The following is a 16,156-nucleotide window of genomic DNA, read 5'->3' on the forward strand; positions in this document are numbered from 1 at the left end:
TTTGTCCACTGTTAGAAAAGGTAGCTGACCCCTTGGTGGAGAGCATAATTTAATCATGTAAGGCGACCTGTCGCCAACTATCAAGAGAGGTGCCTAGAATCTACTTGCCCCGTACTCTTTCTATTCAGCATCCCCTCTGACATCGAGAGGCTCTTTTCCACCTGGCCCATATACCAGGGCTTGCGAGAGGGTCGGTCCTCTTACAACAGCTGCAGGTCTTTCTTGTGGGGAACTTGGAGCACCCCACTGCCTTTTACTCAGCATGAAACTCCCACTTGGGTTTTGTTTTTGTTTTTTTAAAGCAGTGTAACTACTGGGACTTCTGATGAGTAAAAATGAAAGTACCGTATGTTCAGTCTCTGTAATCCAATTTCACTTTCAGATTTTTAACAATGTTTTGGCTTCTGAAACTATATGCAAAGCTTTCTGTTAGAAAGCAGAGGTAGAGCTGTTTTTACAGTCAAATAAAATAAATAATTCAATTGAATTTTCTACCAGATTTTTTTTAAAATCTGTTCTTGATAAAAGTATAATGGATCAAATTTTCCTTTTTACCTGGTGTTATGGATTGGGGTGAGAACATGAAAAAATGTATAGACCCCACAAAAACAGTAGTCATTTAGCCAGCCATAGAATATTTAAAATAAAATTAATGAAGTGGCAGAATAACAAAACCTGTAAAAACTCACTTAGAATAATTTTTCTCATCCAACTCAAATACCAGGAAACTTTTGAGCACATAGAGTGATTGTGTGTCCCTTTTTAATAACAAGCTGTACTCTCACAAACCCATCATACCTTTCTAAATGTTTTGTGGTTTAAATTCAGTGTGCCCTTTTTGGGGGAAATGTGAAGATTTTTTTATAAACTAGTTTGAATAGCTGAGTGGGATGTAGAGAATGCTGCTCTGTTTTTTTGTTTTGAAATCAGTAATTCTAGGGATACGAGAGACACTGATAGTGAACTGTAGATGTTAAATTTTCAATCCTTCAATTGAAGTCATGTATTATTATTACCTTTAGGTAACTTCTAAATGGGGGGAAGGGGGCAATTAAGCTGACTTTGGAGCTGGTAAACTAAAATTGATGATGGGGGTAATATTTTTATAGGGTAGTCAGTTCTATTGTACTGAATCCTGGTACAAGAATGTAATTGTAGATTTGGAACTGTATCTTCCAGCTGTTTACAATATAAAGAGGGAGGGAAAAATGCAACAAATGCTATACTGACTCAGCACCTGAGTATTGCAGTGTAGTATTGTTCATTCACATCCTTTTTGTGTTTTGTTCTAGTTTGGAGCAGAATTCAGAAGATTTTCTCTAGATCGTTACAAGCCAGGAAAGTTTGAAGACTTCTACAAACTTGTTCTTCACATTCACCACATTTCCAGTACGGAGGTGATGATTGGGTATGCTGATGTACACGGGGATCTTCTTCCTATTAATAACGACGATAACTTCTTCAAGGCAGTTTCAAGTGCAAACCCACTGCTCAGGGTTTTTATACAAAGGCAAGGTAAGAAGTCTTCCAAGGCAATCTCTATCGGGTGGTGGTGGTGGTGGGTAAATGTTCTGCAGAAACTACTTAGATGGATTGGGGCATCCTTTTGATGATTATTACACAAACATAGGGGAAAAACAGACAGTCCCTGCCCTTGCTGACCTATAGTCTAGAAGATCTAAAACAAACTAAGAGCAGGGGATGGGCATAAACTACACACAAAGGATAGTATTCCTGCCTGCCTTTCGAGTACTCTCTTATAAGGGGGGCTGGCAAATGCAGGACTGGTATGCAGGGTTGGTGTGGGACCCGACAGTATTGTAACTAGGGTAGCCATCATAGAGGACATTCTGGTTTTTTGCTACTCTGTCCGCTATTGAAACAAACCCCCACACCTCTGTCCTCTATTTTTTGCTTCAAGACATAAAGGCATCGGGTTTCATATCAATAGAGGACAGAGCACAACTGGACTGTCCTCTGTGATGGCCACCCTAATTGTATCCCAAATGGCAAATTTCTCAGATTGTCATAATTTAAGCAGACTCCCAGAATTTAAGTTAACAAGTGCAAAAAGGACGGAAGAGGATATAAAAGTGTGGTGTTTTGTTTGTTTTGCTTTGTTTTATTTTCCATAGCACTCCAAGCACACAGCTTAGCGTTGCAAGTTCAAGGTGGGTAAAGTGTAGCACAGTCTTGCCCTGGGTCTGTTCCCTGAGTTACTAACCTTTAATGAAAACCAGTTGACAGCACTGTACCTTGGTTCCATCTTTACCTTCAGATAGCCTTTTTCTTATTCCCTCCACCCCACCCCCCTCTCCCCACCCAAGAGTTGGATTTAGCTAAATGATTTGTGCCTTTATTGAATGCAGATGTGTATATAGAGCTTTTCTGGAAAGTTTCATTTCAGTCATGTTTGAAGATGTGTTAAAATATGTCATCGCTCCATGGGCAGAAGACTGAATTAAGCCTTAAAATGTGGTATTCTCACTCTCCTCTTATGAAAGGTCAATCAAGCATGATACAAAAATATTCAAATAGCGGGCCGACCTAGATGTGTATGACTAAATATAGCTCTTAGTTTCATCCATGCTTTAATAGGAGCTACACATTCCAAATACTAATTTTCTCACATTTGTGACAGAGAACGAAGCAGTTCATACCTTCTGTTCACTCTGTACCTTCTCTTTAAAGATTCATCATATGTGCCTGTTGGCTAATAGTGTGTTTATTTACTGTATTTCATGGTGTATGAAGTCCAGCCCCGTCCCCTGTGAGCAGCACCATGTCGGTGCTTTGCAGCATTGCTCACAGCAGACGGGACCATCTTGGCCGGCCTGGCCCAGGCAACACCACTCGCAGGGTAGGGGACCATACCAGCCGAGCGTTTTCAGCCTGGCCCCATCCCTGTCCTCTGCAAGTAGTGCTGGGCTTGGCATTCTGCTGGCGTGCCCCATCCCCTGTGATCAGCGCTGCCTGGGCCACGCCAGCCGAGTGCCAAGTCCAGCCACCTCTGCTGTGAGAGGTGCTGCCAAGCACCAGGCCTGGCCGTGCCAGCTGAGCATCGAGCCCAGCACTGCTTGCAGGGGATGGTGATACAGTATACAAGTCAAAGCTAAATTTTAAGAGTTAAAAATTGGGCTTCAAAACTCAACTTATACACCACAAAATATGATATTTATTTTAAACTCAAGCAGAAGTAAAGGAAAACCTTGTTTTGAATTGCCTGGCCACCTGACACCAACTGTGGGAGCCATGTCACTGATTTAAAGCAGAGGATCTGAAGTTAAATCTCTTGTCATATTTCTGGCTCTGTTATTGATTTGTGCATTAAGGCAAATCACTTGGCCTCTCTGGACTGGTTTCTTTTGTGTGAGCATTTAATATTCATTTTATATAGTAGCGAAGTAATATGCAAAGAGTCTGGCAATGGAGAGCAGTTCATTTGGTTCATACATGATGGAGGGGCAAAAAGGGGTGAGAGGGGGGTCTTTAGTTTGCATGTCATAGCCCAGAGTTGAATATCAAGGCTGGGCAAGAGACCCTGTTACATCTTCCTTCTACAATGCACTTTTGATTCCTGACTCATAGATCTGCGCAGTCATGTGAACATCACTAGTAGGACAGGTCATAAGAAACCACTTATATGGCTTTGATGTGCCTATGTCAGTTTGAGCTTTTTCACACATTTCTGGGTCAGCCCTGTTCAAAGGGCAGCAAGTCTTTGCTTTGCTTAGATTTGTTGCTGAAAGCCTCAAGTCTAGCTGAACTCTGATGTCACAACTGAACTCTGACCTCGCATCACTACAATGTTGCAGGGGCTTTGTTGATCAGTGGAGTAGTTGGGTGAGGGAAATAAGGGCTTAGGAGTTAGTTGGCATTTTGAAAGATTGGCATTGTAGATGATGCTAATCTCTCTCACTTATTTCTTATGCAGGGAGGTGAATTGGGTGTGCTATTTAATAAAGGGACACAGTCAAGTTGAAATCTGTAGGTGAAGAGGAATGAAAGTAGTTTCAGGTTCTACACCTGCCCTAACTCCCTTGCCAAAGTCTGGAGCTTTTCAGCTGTGTTTTCCTGTTTCCAAATGTGTTTTTCTCTCATGTGACTGTGTGGAAGAGCCACCCTGACAAAAGCGCAAATGGGGAACTGACAAAAGGCATCTCTCCCTCTTCCCCACCCTGAGCAAGTCTGAGGGGTAGTACCATGCATTCCTGTCACTGAAGTGAATACAGGGCTTCAGCTTCTTTATAAACAGGAACCTTTTATTAAATGGACTTGAAACCATTCAATTGACGTTTGTTCCCCAAATACTGTGTGCAAATGAGTATTTTCTTTCTGGGAATATGTTCTTAGCTAATGCCCTTCCACTGTTCCCTTTGCTGCCTTTTACCATATATGATGGCATTGTGGTGGCTTCCTCTCTGATTTAGGAGGCATTCCTTTAGAGCAGTAAAGGTGCTATGAGCCCCTTCCAGGGGTGCCAGGATGTGGGTGCAACCTCAGCTAGGCTGAGCTGCCTGCCTTCTGCAGAGGCAGATTGGGCATCAGCTGCTGCTGGAGCCCACGTTTGTCCTGCACCTTCTCCCAATCCAACCCCACATGTTCCTCCCAGAAACAGAGGGGTGGCAGGCAAGTGGGTCTGTCCTACACCCCTCTGTTTCCAGGAGGAACACGTGGGATCAGACCAGAATGAGCTGTGGCAAGTGTGCACGCTCCAGTTTGCAGCCTTTTACACTTTCCAGGCAGGGGTTAGGCTGTGGTGCAGCCCTTTGCACTGCTCAACTGGAGAATCTGGGCACGGGGACACCCTTGGGTTGTTAAGACCACTCTCTTTGTCCTCCTGTCTTCTCTCCACCCCCTCTGCACAGGGGAGTTTTACATAGGGCTGCTTTAGGTCTATCAAAAACTCTAATACTAATACTGGCAGGAGTGTATGGCAGCACCCTCGTTGAGAAACACTGAAGTGAGCAGAGGCAGTACAACATTGGTTCTCAACCAGGAGTGCTAACCAAAATCAAAAAGTTGTGGAGGGGAGTGGTGAGGAGTGGAACAATATTGTTCTTTCAAGGGAGTGGCACATCCCAAAGCAATGCAGAAAACCACTTTATCCTTCATTTTAATCTGATTTTGGGTCCTGAAATGGGAATACTGCAAAGTTAGATATTCCCCCCCCCCAACATATTCCCCAGAGACTGCACAGAGTAGTAAATCTACTATAAGTGAAAAGAGGAATGAACCAATATAGGATGCACAGCCTCAGTTTCCCAGGTCAGAATGTGCTTTGGTACCAGTTGCTGTTACCGAATGGAGAGAAGACTTTGAAAAAAAGCCTTCTTTTTTTAGCTGTGCCTGGTACTCTACTAAATAAATATTAACAAATATAAACAACCAGTTACCCACTGTTGTGGCTCAGTGGTAGATTCCTTGTCTGCCATGCAGGAGACCTAGGTTTGGTTCCTGGACATGCATGTAACTACAGCCGTCGAGGCACTGAACATCCAGACTCTGTCTGGCCTTTGGATTCTGTCTCAGTGGTTTAAAGTGGGGGATGGAGGGTCTGGGCGTATGCATAGATGGTCCTGGTGACCTCTCGCACATACAGAAGATCTGAATTTGCCTACCACTACTAAGCAACTACTGGTTTGGGCAGAATGACTTTGTCAAGGCAGTAGTTCAATATAGTCTAGCTACAAGTCCTTTTGAGTTTCTGTTAAAAAAAAAAAAAAAAAAAAAAATTGGCATAAGGCCAGGGTCTGGCCATAGCAAACATGCTGTATTTTTGTTTAGCTCCTGAGTCTACTTGGGTTATTTCTGTTTAGCTCCTGAGTCTACTATGAGTCTACAGCTGAGTTTATGTTTTGTTTGGTTTTGTTTTTTCACCCCCTGAACTTGCTCAGATCTCCAGTCACTTTACACAGTCCTGCTAATGCAGTTCTTCCCTGGCCAGCGAATGGAGCATCAGCACCTTGTTAGTAAGCAAGGCGCTTTCAAACGAGGAACCCAATCTGCATTCCTTGCATGCCTTGCAGCTTCCATCACTGATGTTGCTTGGAGCCTGGGTTTCTTTAGGAATGCAGAATTGGTCCCAGTATTTGAACAGTAGTGCACATGGAGCAGCCAACAGCCAGTAGGTTCTAGTTCAAAGACCCCTTTAGCAGTCTTATCTGAGGCATTGATAATAACATGTTTTTTATAGCTGTCCAAAGAAGATTTATAACTTATTAGACTTGAATTGTTCCAGGACTGACTATAGAAATCTTTTGCAACAACATTTAGCAAGTAGTTTATTGCTTAGCCTTCGAAATTACAGTGTGCACTGTGCACTCACATACATAGAAGAACTGTGCTGTATTTTCAATGTGGGAACTTACACACACACACACACACACCATTGTATATACGTATGCATGTGTAAGTTCCCACATTGGCAATACACCACATGAGGATCTTAAATAGGGCTCTTAAACTGGCCAGTTCTTTTATGACTTGCCTTCCAAGGTTAGAGAGAGATTCTTAGTTGCTACAGAGCTGCATAGCTCCTCTGACTCTCTGTCTAGGAAGTTTATTTATGCCAGCTGAGCATCTAGCCCTAAGATTCCCTTTGCTCTGCAATAACCAGTGTTGCCACATCTAAAACTCCTTCTCTTGTGACAAGTGCTTGCTACAGGGGAAACTACTGGTATCACAAATATGATATAACAACATAGGAAGTTCTAGATGTGTTTTACATCGGTTTTTGGAGAGTAAATGAACTCTTGTTCTCTATACTAGGAAGCTGGCTGAAGAAACCAATCAGATATTGTAAATACTACAAGGTAGTGGAATGTAAATTTTAAAACCTTCTGTCACTACAGGATTTGCTGTTATAAACATGAAGATGAGCTTCAGAAACAGAGTTAAATAGAAACAGATTTTGTTGACAACTATGAAGAATAAAAAGCACATCAATGCTCTTCAGCTGTTTACAGCCATTACCATTCCATTTTATTAAACTGAAAAATATGTTTCTTTCAAATGAGATTTTGTTAGTCATTTACCCACCCACTCTCCCTGGCCCCTACTGCTACAGTGTCTGTTCAAACCTCATTATGGTAATAGAAACCAAGAAAAATTAATGGAATTAATAAATGGAAGAAATTGCAGCTCCAGGCTGATTCCTTCATCATAAACCCCATACCACATGCCAAAATGTTCCCTGACCTTTACTAACAGGGTGCAGAGATCCAGTAGAAGTTATTTCAGGTGATCGTAGCAAGGTGGGTGGAAACTCAGAGGTTCGACTATCCACTGTCTCATTGTAACCGGATTAAAATTTGGAACTCTAAACAAGAAATAGAGTAGAAACTACTGTCACCCACACAACAAATATCCTTGGAATGAGCTCTGCATAAAATAAATAACTGGCGAGGATTATCCACTCCTTCAAGATGCTGGCAAAAACATACATGGGGAATACAGTGGGACAAGAGCAATCCTGCTGCTTTGCTGATGAAAAGCCAAAATAGTTCTGGTGACTGAAGGGGAGGTGCTTGGGGCTCTGAAATTCAGAGCTGATAACCAGACCATCTCTTCTCCATCAGCCCCCAGGGATTCATTTACAAGAGACCTTTTGTAAAGAGTGGGGGAGCAAGGACAGGGTGCAGGGGACCTGCCTCCTATATACTCTCTCTCTTTATTCCTTTACTTGTGCCTAAAGCTCTGCAGGTTAGAACTCATAGGTGGTAGGTGGCAAAATCAGTCTGTGCATAGTCTGCCTGCACCTTGGTCCCAGGTTGGAGTAACTTTCCTCTGTACTATACTGTACCCTTTCCCTGTAAGGAGAGAGATATAAAGAAAAGTGCCAAAATCCACAGCTGGTTAGAAGCTTTTGTAGCATCCCAAAGCCAGGTACAAGCATTAGGACCTAGCATGGCTGCATTTGCCTTCCAGCAGATGCCCCCATTCCAGGACCTAATACCTCTCCTTTAATTGAGAAGGTATCTCAAGAGGAGAATTCCCAGGAAACTAAAGAGATGAGAGAGATAAGAACAGTATTTGTCAAGTACCCTGCTTGAAGTGATACTTGGGGTGTCTATTTAAGCAGACAGTGTGTGTGAATCACTGAACAATAGGTACAAGAGCTTTGAGACTTAAGTTGAAAGAAAAAGGCTTATCACGTAGCCCTAAGTACAGATCATAGTAAATTCCAACATTTTACCGTCACCGAGTTTGGTTTTTAGCTGAACTGAGACTTTTCTCTGGTTTGGTAATGGGAGCCTTAGAAATAACAGGCCGAAGATGAAACATCTAAAACAAAATGGAATGCCGTCTTCAGCTTGGTGTATTCAACCCTGGGTCTGTCATTGACCACATCTTGTCTCCAGGTATGCTCCACCAGCTCTTGCTATACTGGCCATAAGCCAGACACAAGTTCTTGTAGATGCATTGTCCTTAGGCAAGGGCGGAGAAGACGGAACATGCGAGTAAATGGAAGCCTCTGTGTTTTATGGCAGAGTTATCCAACAAATTTGGAGCCTGGGGGCCACAACTTAGCTCAGAAGTGGGCAAAATGCGGCCTGCAGGCCAGATGTGGCCCACCAGGCCATTCTATCTGGCCTGAAAGGCCCCTTGAAAATTTAAAAAATTAATATTTATCTAACCCTGGCTGCCTGTCATGCAGTCCTCAATGGTTTGCCAAAACTCAGTAAGCAACCCTCTGCCCAAAATAATTGCCCACCCCTGACTTGATGCCCCCCCCCGCCATGGACCACTGCTTGGACAGCCCTATTGTTTGTCTGCTGTGATTGTCTCTGAAAATTTGGTGTAATGAAAATACCATATAATTGGACCTTTTTTAAGAGTTCACACCTGGGCCTCATTTTTCAGGGAAGGGGGAAGAGACATGGGGTGATGGAGATGCTAAATTCGCATCTATCCCAGAAGAATCCCAGCAGGGGCAAAGCAATGATGCTGGAAAAAGTCAAGACACTTCCTATCAAAACAAACAGCCACAATGTGCCCTATAAATTTAAGGGGAATGAGACCCTAGATAGCTTTCTAGGGGAAAACTGCAAACACAGCAGCTGTTGATTGTGATACTGTTAAGTTAGTGCCAGAACTTGGCATTAGAAGACTTCTATAGTAGGTTGAAAGAGGAAATAAAATGGTTCCATTACCACTTGAGGCTTATTTAACTTGTTTGTACTTGTGGGGGTTTGTTTGTTTTTTTATGTTAAAGTTATGTAGGTCTGTTCTTAAACTTGGTTATACTTGATATTCATCTTCGACCTGTTTTGATTCTCTGTTTCACATGAAATGGATCTACTGAAGATGTTTGTTCTTGCTTTTTTGCCTCGCTTGCTCTCCAGGCATAATGTTTGTGAGGCCCGGTCTGAAGCCCACTGAAATCTTTGACATCAGTGTGCCTTGGATCAAGTCCCTGAAGATTGGTTGGGTTTAACAAACCCTTCAAAATAGTCCATTGCCCCAATGCGATACAGCGACAGATGTGTCAAACTGCGGTTTGTGCTTGTAACAAAAGACTACTACCATGTCCCCTCTGAGACAGACTGCGGAATGGTTTCTGGTAAAGTCCTAAGCACTATCTGTACTTAGCAGCTTTTATTAAAAAACTCTCTCTCTAGTGTGATCTTCAGGATTTATGATACAAGAAATCTAATGGGAAAGAATCCAAGGTCTGTCTAAAATATTGATCGTCTTTTTTTACGGCCTTTCATGTTTTTAAGCAGATAATCCCCAGCAGTGGTGATTGGGTGTCAAACTACATGTGTGTGGCAGGAGGAGTGACTTTGAAACGGCATCCAAAATAAAATCTATATCCAAAACTGTTTTTAGCTATGTGCCATGTGTGTGGGCAGATCAGGTACATTTGGAGTTGTTTAAACAGGAGATATTTTTTTTGTACTGTAAATGGGTCTCCAGGACTCTTTTGAGAGCAGCTGCCATCTGTTTAAGAGCTACTTCAGAATTGGGAGGTTAATGACTTTACCAGCTGACATGGATATGCCTTAGCATGTGAGCAAACAGGAGGGATTTCTCTCGCTGAACATTGTTGGTCTCTAACAAGGAAATAAATAGGGACCTTCTTAATTCACAGATTTCGCAGAACCTGCCAAATCTGGGATTGTCCACAAAATCAACAAAAACAGCAACCAAACTTAATAAAAATAAAATACTGGCTTCCTCAGTGGGAGCTAGTGGGCCTCACTGCCGGAAAGGGAAAGTGCCAGCTAGCGAGCTGACATGAAGGGCAGCAGACCAGATGGTGGCTGCCCTCTTGTCCCTCCTCTGCCCACCATGGCCTCTACCAATCAGCGCTGAGGGGTGGGGCTACATGAAGGCCAGCGAGTAGTCAAGATGGTGGCTGCCCCGTTGTCCCTCCTCCCCCACGGGCCTCTCCTCCAATCAGCGTTGAGGGGTATGGCCACTGCGAATGACCATGGAATTGTATCTTATGCCTCAGTCAACTTGCAAAAATCGACAGGTCCCCAACGATTTAAGTAATGAAGGACACTGAAGCCCTGCTCCTGTGGTAAAAGGTGTAATAGATTTTTCTCCTGCGTTGCATCAGATTTTTTTCCTGATCAAGCTTTCTAGAGGCTTAAAAAGGCTTGTCTGTATTTTGAGGGGACGTAAAGAAAGTGTAGAAAGCAAATGATGCGTAGAGAAGGTGAATTGAGCATTTCTAATGGTCTGTCCTCACAGTCTCAGAGCAGGAACATGGTTCATCAAATTGAAAAACCAAGTTAGAACTGATAAGTGCTGTTGTACATGGGTAATTTGTGCTGCTCACTGAAGCAAAGAACTTAGCTGGATTCAAAAAAGGGTCAGAGGCTTCTGTCCTTAGATAGCCAAACATCTAAAGTTAATATAGGTGTGAATATAGCACCTGATCTTGCAGGGCACACGCAAGCTAATCATGTGAAAACTCTGGGCAGTTTTACTCCATAGTCAGGTGAAAGTTCAGGAGTCACCACCACTGGTATTGGCCACTTTCAGAGATCAGCGGTACTTTGATGTGTGGGCCCCTGGCCTGTGTGGTGCAGTACTTGCTGTGGTGTTGATGACTACATGCTGAGTACTTTGGCCAGAGAGCTCTGGAACTGAACAGCACAAGACGGTTGGGAGTGACTTTTATGGCTGAGTTGCATGCAGGGTGAGCATTAGGACTGGTCTAGAGTTGACCGGTTTTAACCTGCGTAAGTGGAACTTGAAACCTTGGTGTCTGTAAGGTGCATTCTGTGGGTGGGCGGCAGATCTGTTCCTAAAGCTAAAACATTCCTGTCCCCTGCCCCTTCGAAACAAAACATAATAAAACACTCTGGCTCATTCTCATTGACTCTCCCACAAGTGATTCTCTATTAAGCTGTTTATATAGGGTCTAATACTGCTTTCAGCACTCATAGCTAACTACCGTTGTCTAATGTCTAAATTAACATTAGACAACTAATGTTGTCTAATGTCTAAATGAACACAGAACAAATACTAGCTCTCTCCAAATGTGCATTCTCCGGTGATAATTTTATCTCCTCTGAATGAGTTTGCCTGTTCTATTAGAGATAATGCATCTCTTTCCTGGTCTCGTATCCCAAGAGAATTTGTCTCATTAAAAACATGTTTATTAACATGCCCAAACGCTATTATAGGTGGGCAAAACTCACTTGAACACCTGAGCTGGTCAAGGTGAATCTTAGACACTGCAGGCGGGCTCGCCTAGAACATCTAATACTTAAAAACATGAGTCTTGTCTGTACTTGTCTTTTGTTTTTTTCTTAAGTGCATGTTCTCTTTTTATAAGACGGTTTCCCTCATCTCAGCCAAGTTTGGAGGACAGGAGCAGTCACCAGAACAGTTAGAGGTTTAGTTGATGCTGGTAGGCCTACAACATTTTTCATGTGTATGATCTGGAGGTTGATTTGTATGGTTATCAAGCCAGGTAACTCTTGCACTGTTCTACTCTGTTGGTATCTATAGATGAGTATAATTAATCTGAGTACAATAGAACTCCTTACATCTTCTATTCTTGCTGTTCTTAGGAGGGCTGTGTGACTTTGTGCTGTACCTTTCTTGTGTAAATGACAGGGGTGGATAGTCATCAGTTTTAAACCACTAAAAGACACAACATTGTCTCTGCAGCTTGCCAGACACAAAAGAGCCTTGGGTTTTGCTTTTGACATAGTGATACCTCCAGCAGCTGAGTAGAGTTAAGGAAGAGTTCTGGCTCTCCTCTTCCTTGAAATACCGTTGACTTTTAGCATACCAGGGTTTTCATCTTTCAGTGTAGAGTTTAGTGTAGAATTAGGATTCCTGCTTACATTCTTACTGTTAGCAAAACTGGGTCCAGTTAAAATATTAAGTGCTCACAGAAGAGTTGGGGATAGAAATTAAGGACAGTCTACAAAATTAGATTACTAATGCAAGTCTGTAATTTGTATTTGCACACTGAAGTTGCCAGAAGGAGCTGGGTACATTTTCAGAGGTAATTTGTGGTAGATGGTACAGGCCAAATAATTCAGAAATAAAGACTTGTAAAAGTACTGCTATCCTGCATGGGCAAAAAACTAGTGGAATTTGAGACAGTTGCACTAAATTTCCTTTCCGCATTTAAATAGTGATGTTTTCCATGTTAACAGCATTATGAACATCAAATCAAGTGGTATTTTTAAATTTACATTAGGTCTACTAAAAAAAAATCTATTGTGACAGCAAAAACGCTGGCTAAAAGTTTTATAAAATAAAGTGAAAATGTGCCTTACATAAATCCTTATAGCTTTAACAAAGGAATTGCTATCATAGTTCTATAAGTCTATTTTTAAATGCTGGTAAAAATGTCTAGTCCACATAAGGGTTACTTTCTCTTCATCCTTACCTTTTCTTCTATCCCAAAACATTGTTTCCTGTGTTAACAAAGGAACATGAAGCAGAGTTCATTCCCTGCTTTCATTAGGGTGATCCTAACAGAAACAGTCAAAATTAAATGGATGATGTGAAAGGTTTCAGTCAAATAATCCACTCTGATTAAGATCTAGTATTAGGGCAGGTTCACTATTTTATTTTCCTTTCCCCAGCCATCAAAAGCAAAGGAATTATTTCCCACTCATAGTTAGGTTTATTTTCTCTGTTCTGCATAGCTATAATTTCTGTTTTCTTACTGATGAAAAGTGATACAGCGTAGACTAATAATGAAAACCGTTGTACATCACTCCTGATATATATTCCAGATGGCACCTTGCAAATTCAAAGAAGCTCTGGTGTTGAGATGGGGGAGATTTGAGAGGTGCAGCTGCACACAGTAGCTCAGGATTCTGCTCTTTGGTATCCTCTCCCAAGAAAATCCTACAGGAAATGCACACCTTGTGCAACTGCTGTTAGAAGTGGCTGACAGGAACTGCATGTCTGTAGTGGGAATTGTATATTAGTGGATGTTTAAAAATAACTGTCTGCGTATTGGATTTCTTTCAACCACATTTTTAATGACTCAAACACTACTTTTCCCCTCGACTGACGGCGTTATAATACAGTGATTAACTTTTCCAGTTTAACTGTTCTCCTGAACAAGCATCCAAAATATCTGTAAACGTTCCAAAAGGCAAACTATTGAAAAATAGGTGAACTTTCTTGAACCTCCTCCTGGTGTTCATCCACTTGAATCTTTTATTTTTTCCTATGCTATCTTTGGAGTGGAGATGAATCCCCTGAGTGTAAAAAGGAAACTATTAACCTAGAAAACCATGTTCTTGCCCTTGCTTTTTTTCTTCTTTTCAGCAAATTGACTTTTATTTTAATAAAGTGTAAAATTGTCATAGCAAACACGTTTTTGTTAAACCCGTTTTTTTTAGCTTTTTTTTAACTTTTTTCCTTGCTGCTTTCCACGTTCCCTGCATCTCTCCTTTGTCGCACTTGGTCTGTCTGTTGCTTGTAAGATATGCTGTGTTATTAAAACTTATTTGCTACCATGTTAAGCAGACGTCCTTTTTTTAGCGTGCTTCCTGTAGAGTGAAAGTGGGAAGGAGCTGGGGCTGCTGTCCTATAGGGCTAATAGCATTTGAGTGTTAAATAAGAAGCAGTTATTATAGAGGGTCTGTAACTGTGGGGATTTTTTTCTTACTAGAGACGAGAGGTTCTGAGTTTTCTCCTTTGTCTCCTTTTCCAGATTGGGAGGGCAGAAAAAAATGAATGCTTTTTTTAATCTGTTTTTTATTTCTTAAATTTGTATTTTAATGTTTCATTTTATAATAAACTTTTACAATTGACAGCCTTTTAAAGATGTTGGAGCTTACTAAAATCAATTGACATTTCTTAAATTGAAACTAAATAAAAATCAAGCATGTGCTGCTGAGATTTTTAAGTCTGTAACCACTGAATTTCTGGAAATCATTGACTAAATACCTGGAAGCAGGATTTATTGAAGGGCTAAGTCCTGCCAGCTTTCGGCATCTGCACAAGAGGCGGCTGCTATAGAACAGAATATCTTCTTCATTTTGCTTTATTCAACTTGTTTGCTTGAATGATTCATTCATTCAAAGTTGAGAAACCAGTTGGGGGACTGGAAAAGCACAAAAGCTTATTTTCTTCCTCCAAACTATGATTAAAAATGAGGTGTGAGTGCACAAGGTCAGTAAATTCCAAAATCCTGTAGGTAACCAAAACAGTAAGTTCAGTTCACTAACTGAAGACAATCCCTTATAATGAATCAGTTTTAAATGCAGAAGAGATTTTGCTATGCTTTTTACATATGCACACTCCAGGTTTTTTAACTAAGATATTTTTGTGCATTTTTAATCAAATACCAGTTTTTGTCTAACTATAGCTTGATGCTACTTGTAAGTTTAAAAAAAATGCACCATTCACTATTTTCTAACGTAATACAACGTAAAATATTTGAGTATCTGAGTCTTTGCGTGCTAAGAAAGAATTATCCAAATTAAATATGGATAGGTCTATTATAGCCTTCTGGTTGGCAAACAGTATCAAATTTGCTAAAAAGTCTATAGTTAGTTGCAAATCAGTGTGTTTTAATGGTTACTAACCAGTGAGAATCAGCCCTTCTTTAGGGAAATAACTACAGTACAAGTGCAGAGCTGGATTAAAAGTGATGCTGGTTTTTTTTTTTTTAAATGTTATTACAGTATTTCTATGATTAATCCTACAAGATGCTAGTTTATAACTAAACCAGTTGAAAACTATTAATGGCTGTGAGATGGTACAGCTGTTTGTACAACCAAAAGTGTGCCAGAACTGTCACCTATATAAGAGGTACTTTTAACAGAGGTCAAGGAGCAGTGATACTGGAGAGCAATTTCTTTTGTGGGCAGAAAGATTGGTCAGGCAATGTTGGGAAGCTGATACTTGTATTTGCTGATTCAACAAAGAAGACCTGGTTAACACTTTCCAAGGTCTGTGAATCCTGTTGGGACTTAGGCTCCCAAGTTACCTTCCTCAGTACATCTCTCTGGCACTACTGGATCAGTTCTGGTCAGTGTTTGCTGGTGGATCTGCAAAGGAAAATGAAGGATACGGGCAGGAACTGTAGTGGTGATGTTCTCTAAGTCAGAATTAAGCTAGTGCTGTGGAAGTGAGGCAAAGCTATTCATGTGCAGAAATGTGCCAGTGTTAGCGTGCCTGGCTGTGGAGGATCTTTCATGGAGGGTGCAACTAATCAGACAACAGGTCCCAATGAATAATGATCTGACCTTCACTGCACATGCAAAATGCCACAGCTGCTTTTCCTGCATTAAACTGAACTTGAATCCTGCGAGGCTACAGTTGAAAGGTCATTTCTTCATTGGCAAAGTTGCCTCATGAGAATTGCTTCTCATGTGGGTAACCACATGAAGTCTCTCTTTGTCAGCTCAGTTCACTAGACCTGAAAGGTCATGTCCTAAAGGTTCCCTTTGCACTGTTAATAATTGATGTAGTACACGGCTGGTGGGGTGCTACTGGGCTCAGACTTTGCAAGGATTACTAGAAATGCTAATTCTGGTCACAGGTATCACCAGAGTGGATTTAGTTCCCTCTCTCTGTACCTCCTGCCTGTCCAGGCTATTATTGTTATAAGCAGAACAAGCAGCAGCGGTACATCTGGTTCTTTGTTTTTGTAGACTTAGTAATTTTGTGTGGCTGGTGTCTTTGTGACCTCTTCAATTTATCTATCATC

General features: G+C 41.4%; 1 protein-coding gene across 1 annotated transcript in view; it reads left to right on the forward strand.

The window, feature by feature from the left end:
- The window catches only part of PARD6G (par-6 family cell polarity regulator gamma), a 98,445-nt gene that overhangs the window by 21,541 nt on the left and 60,748 nt on the right, over positions 1-16,156 (forward strand). Inside the window, exon 2 of the mRNA XM_090039511.1 lies at positions 1,293-1,515. Within this exon, the coding sequence (XP_089895637.1) occupies positions 1,293-1,515 (223 nt within the window). The remainder of the gene's footprint in view (positions 1-1,292; positions 1,516-16,156) is intronic.

This window comes from Crocodylus siamensis, chromosome 3 (assembly GCF_052110815.1).
Source record: "Crocodylus siamensis isolate JL-2025a chromosome 3, ASM5211081v1, whole genome shotgun sequence".
Lineage (NCBI taxonomy): Eukaryota > Metazoa > Chordata > Crocodylia > Crocodylidae > Crocodylus > Crocodylus siamensis.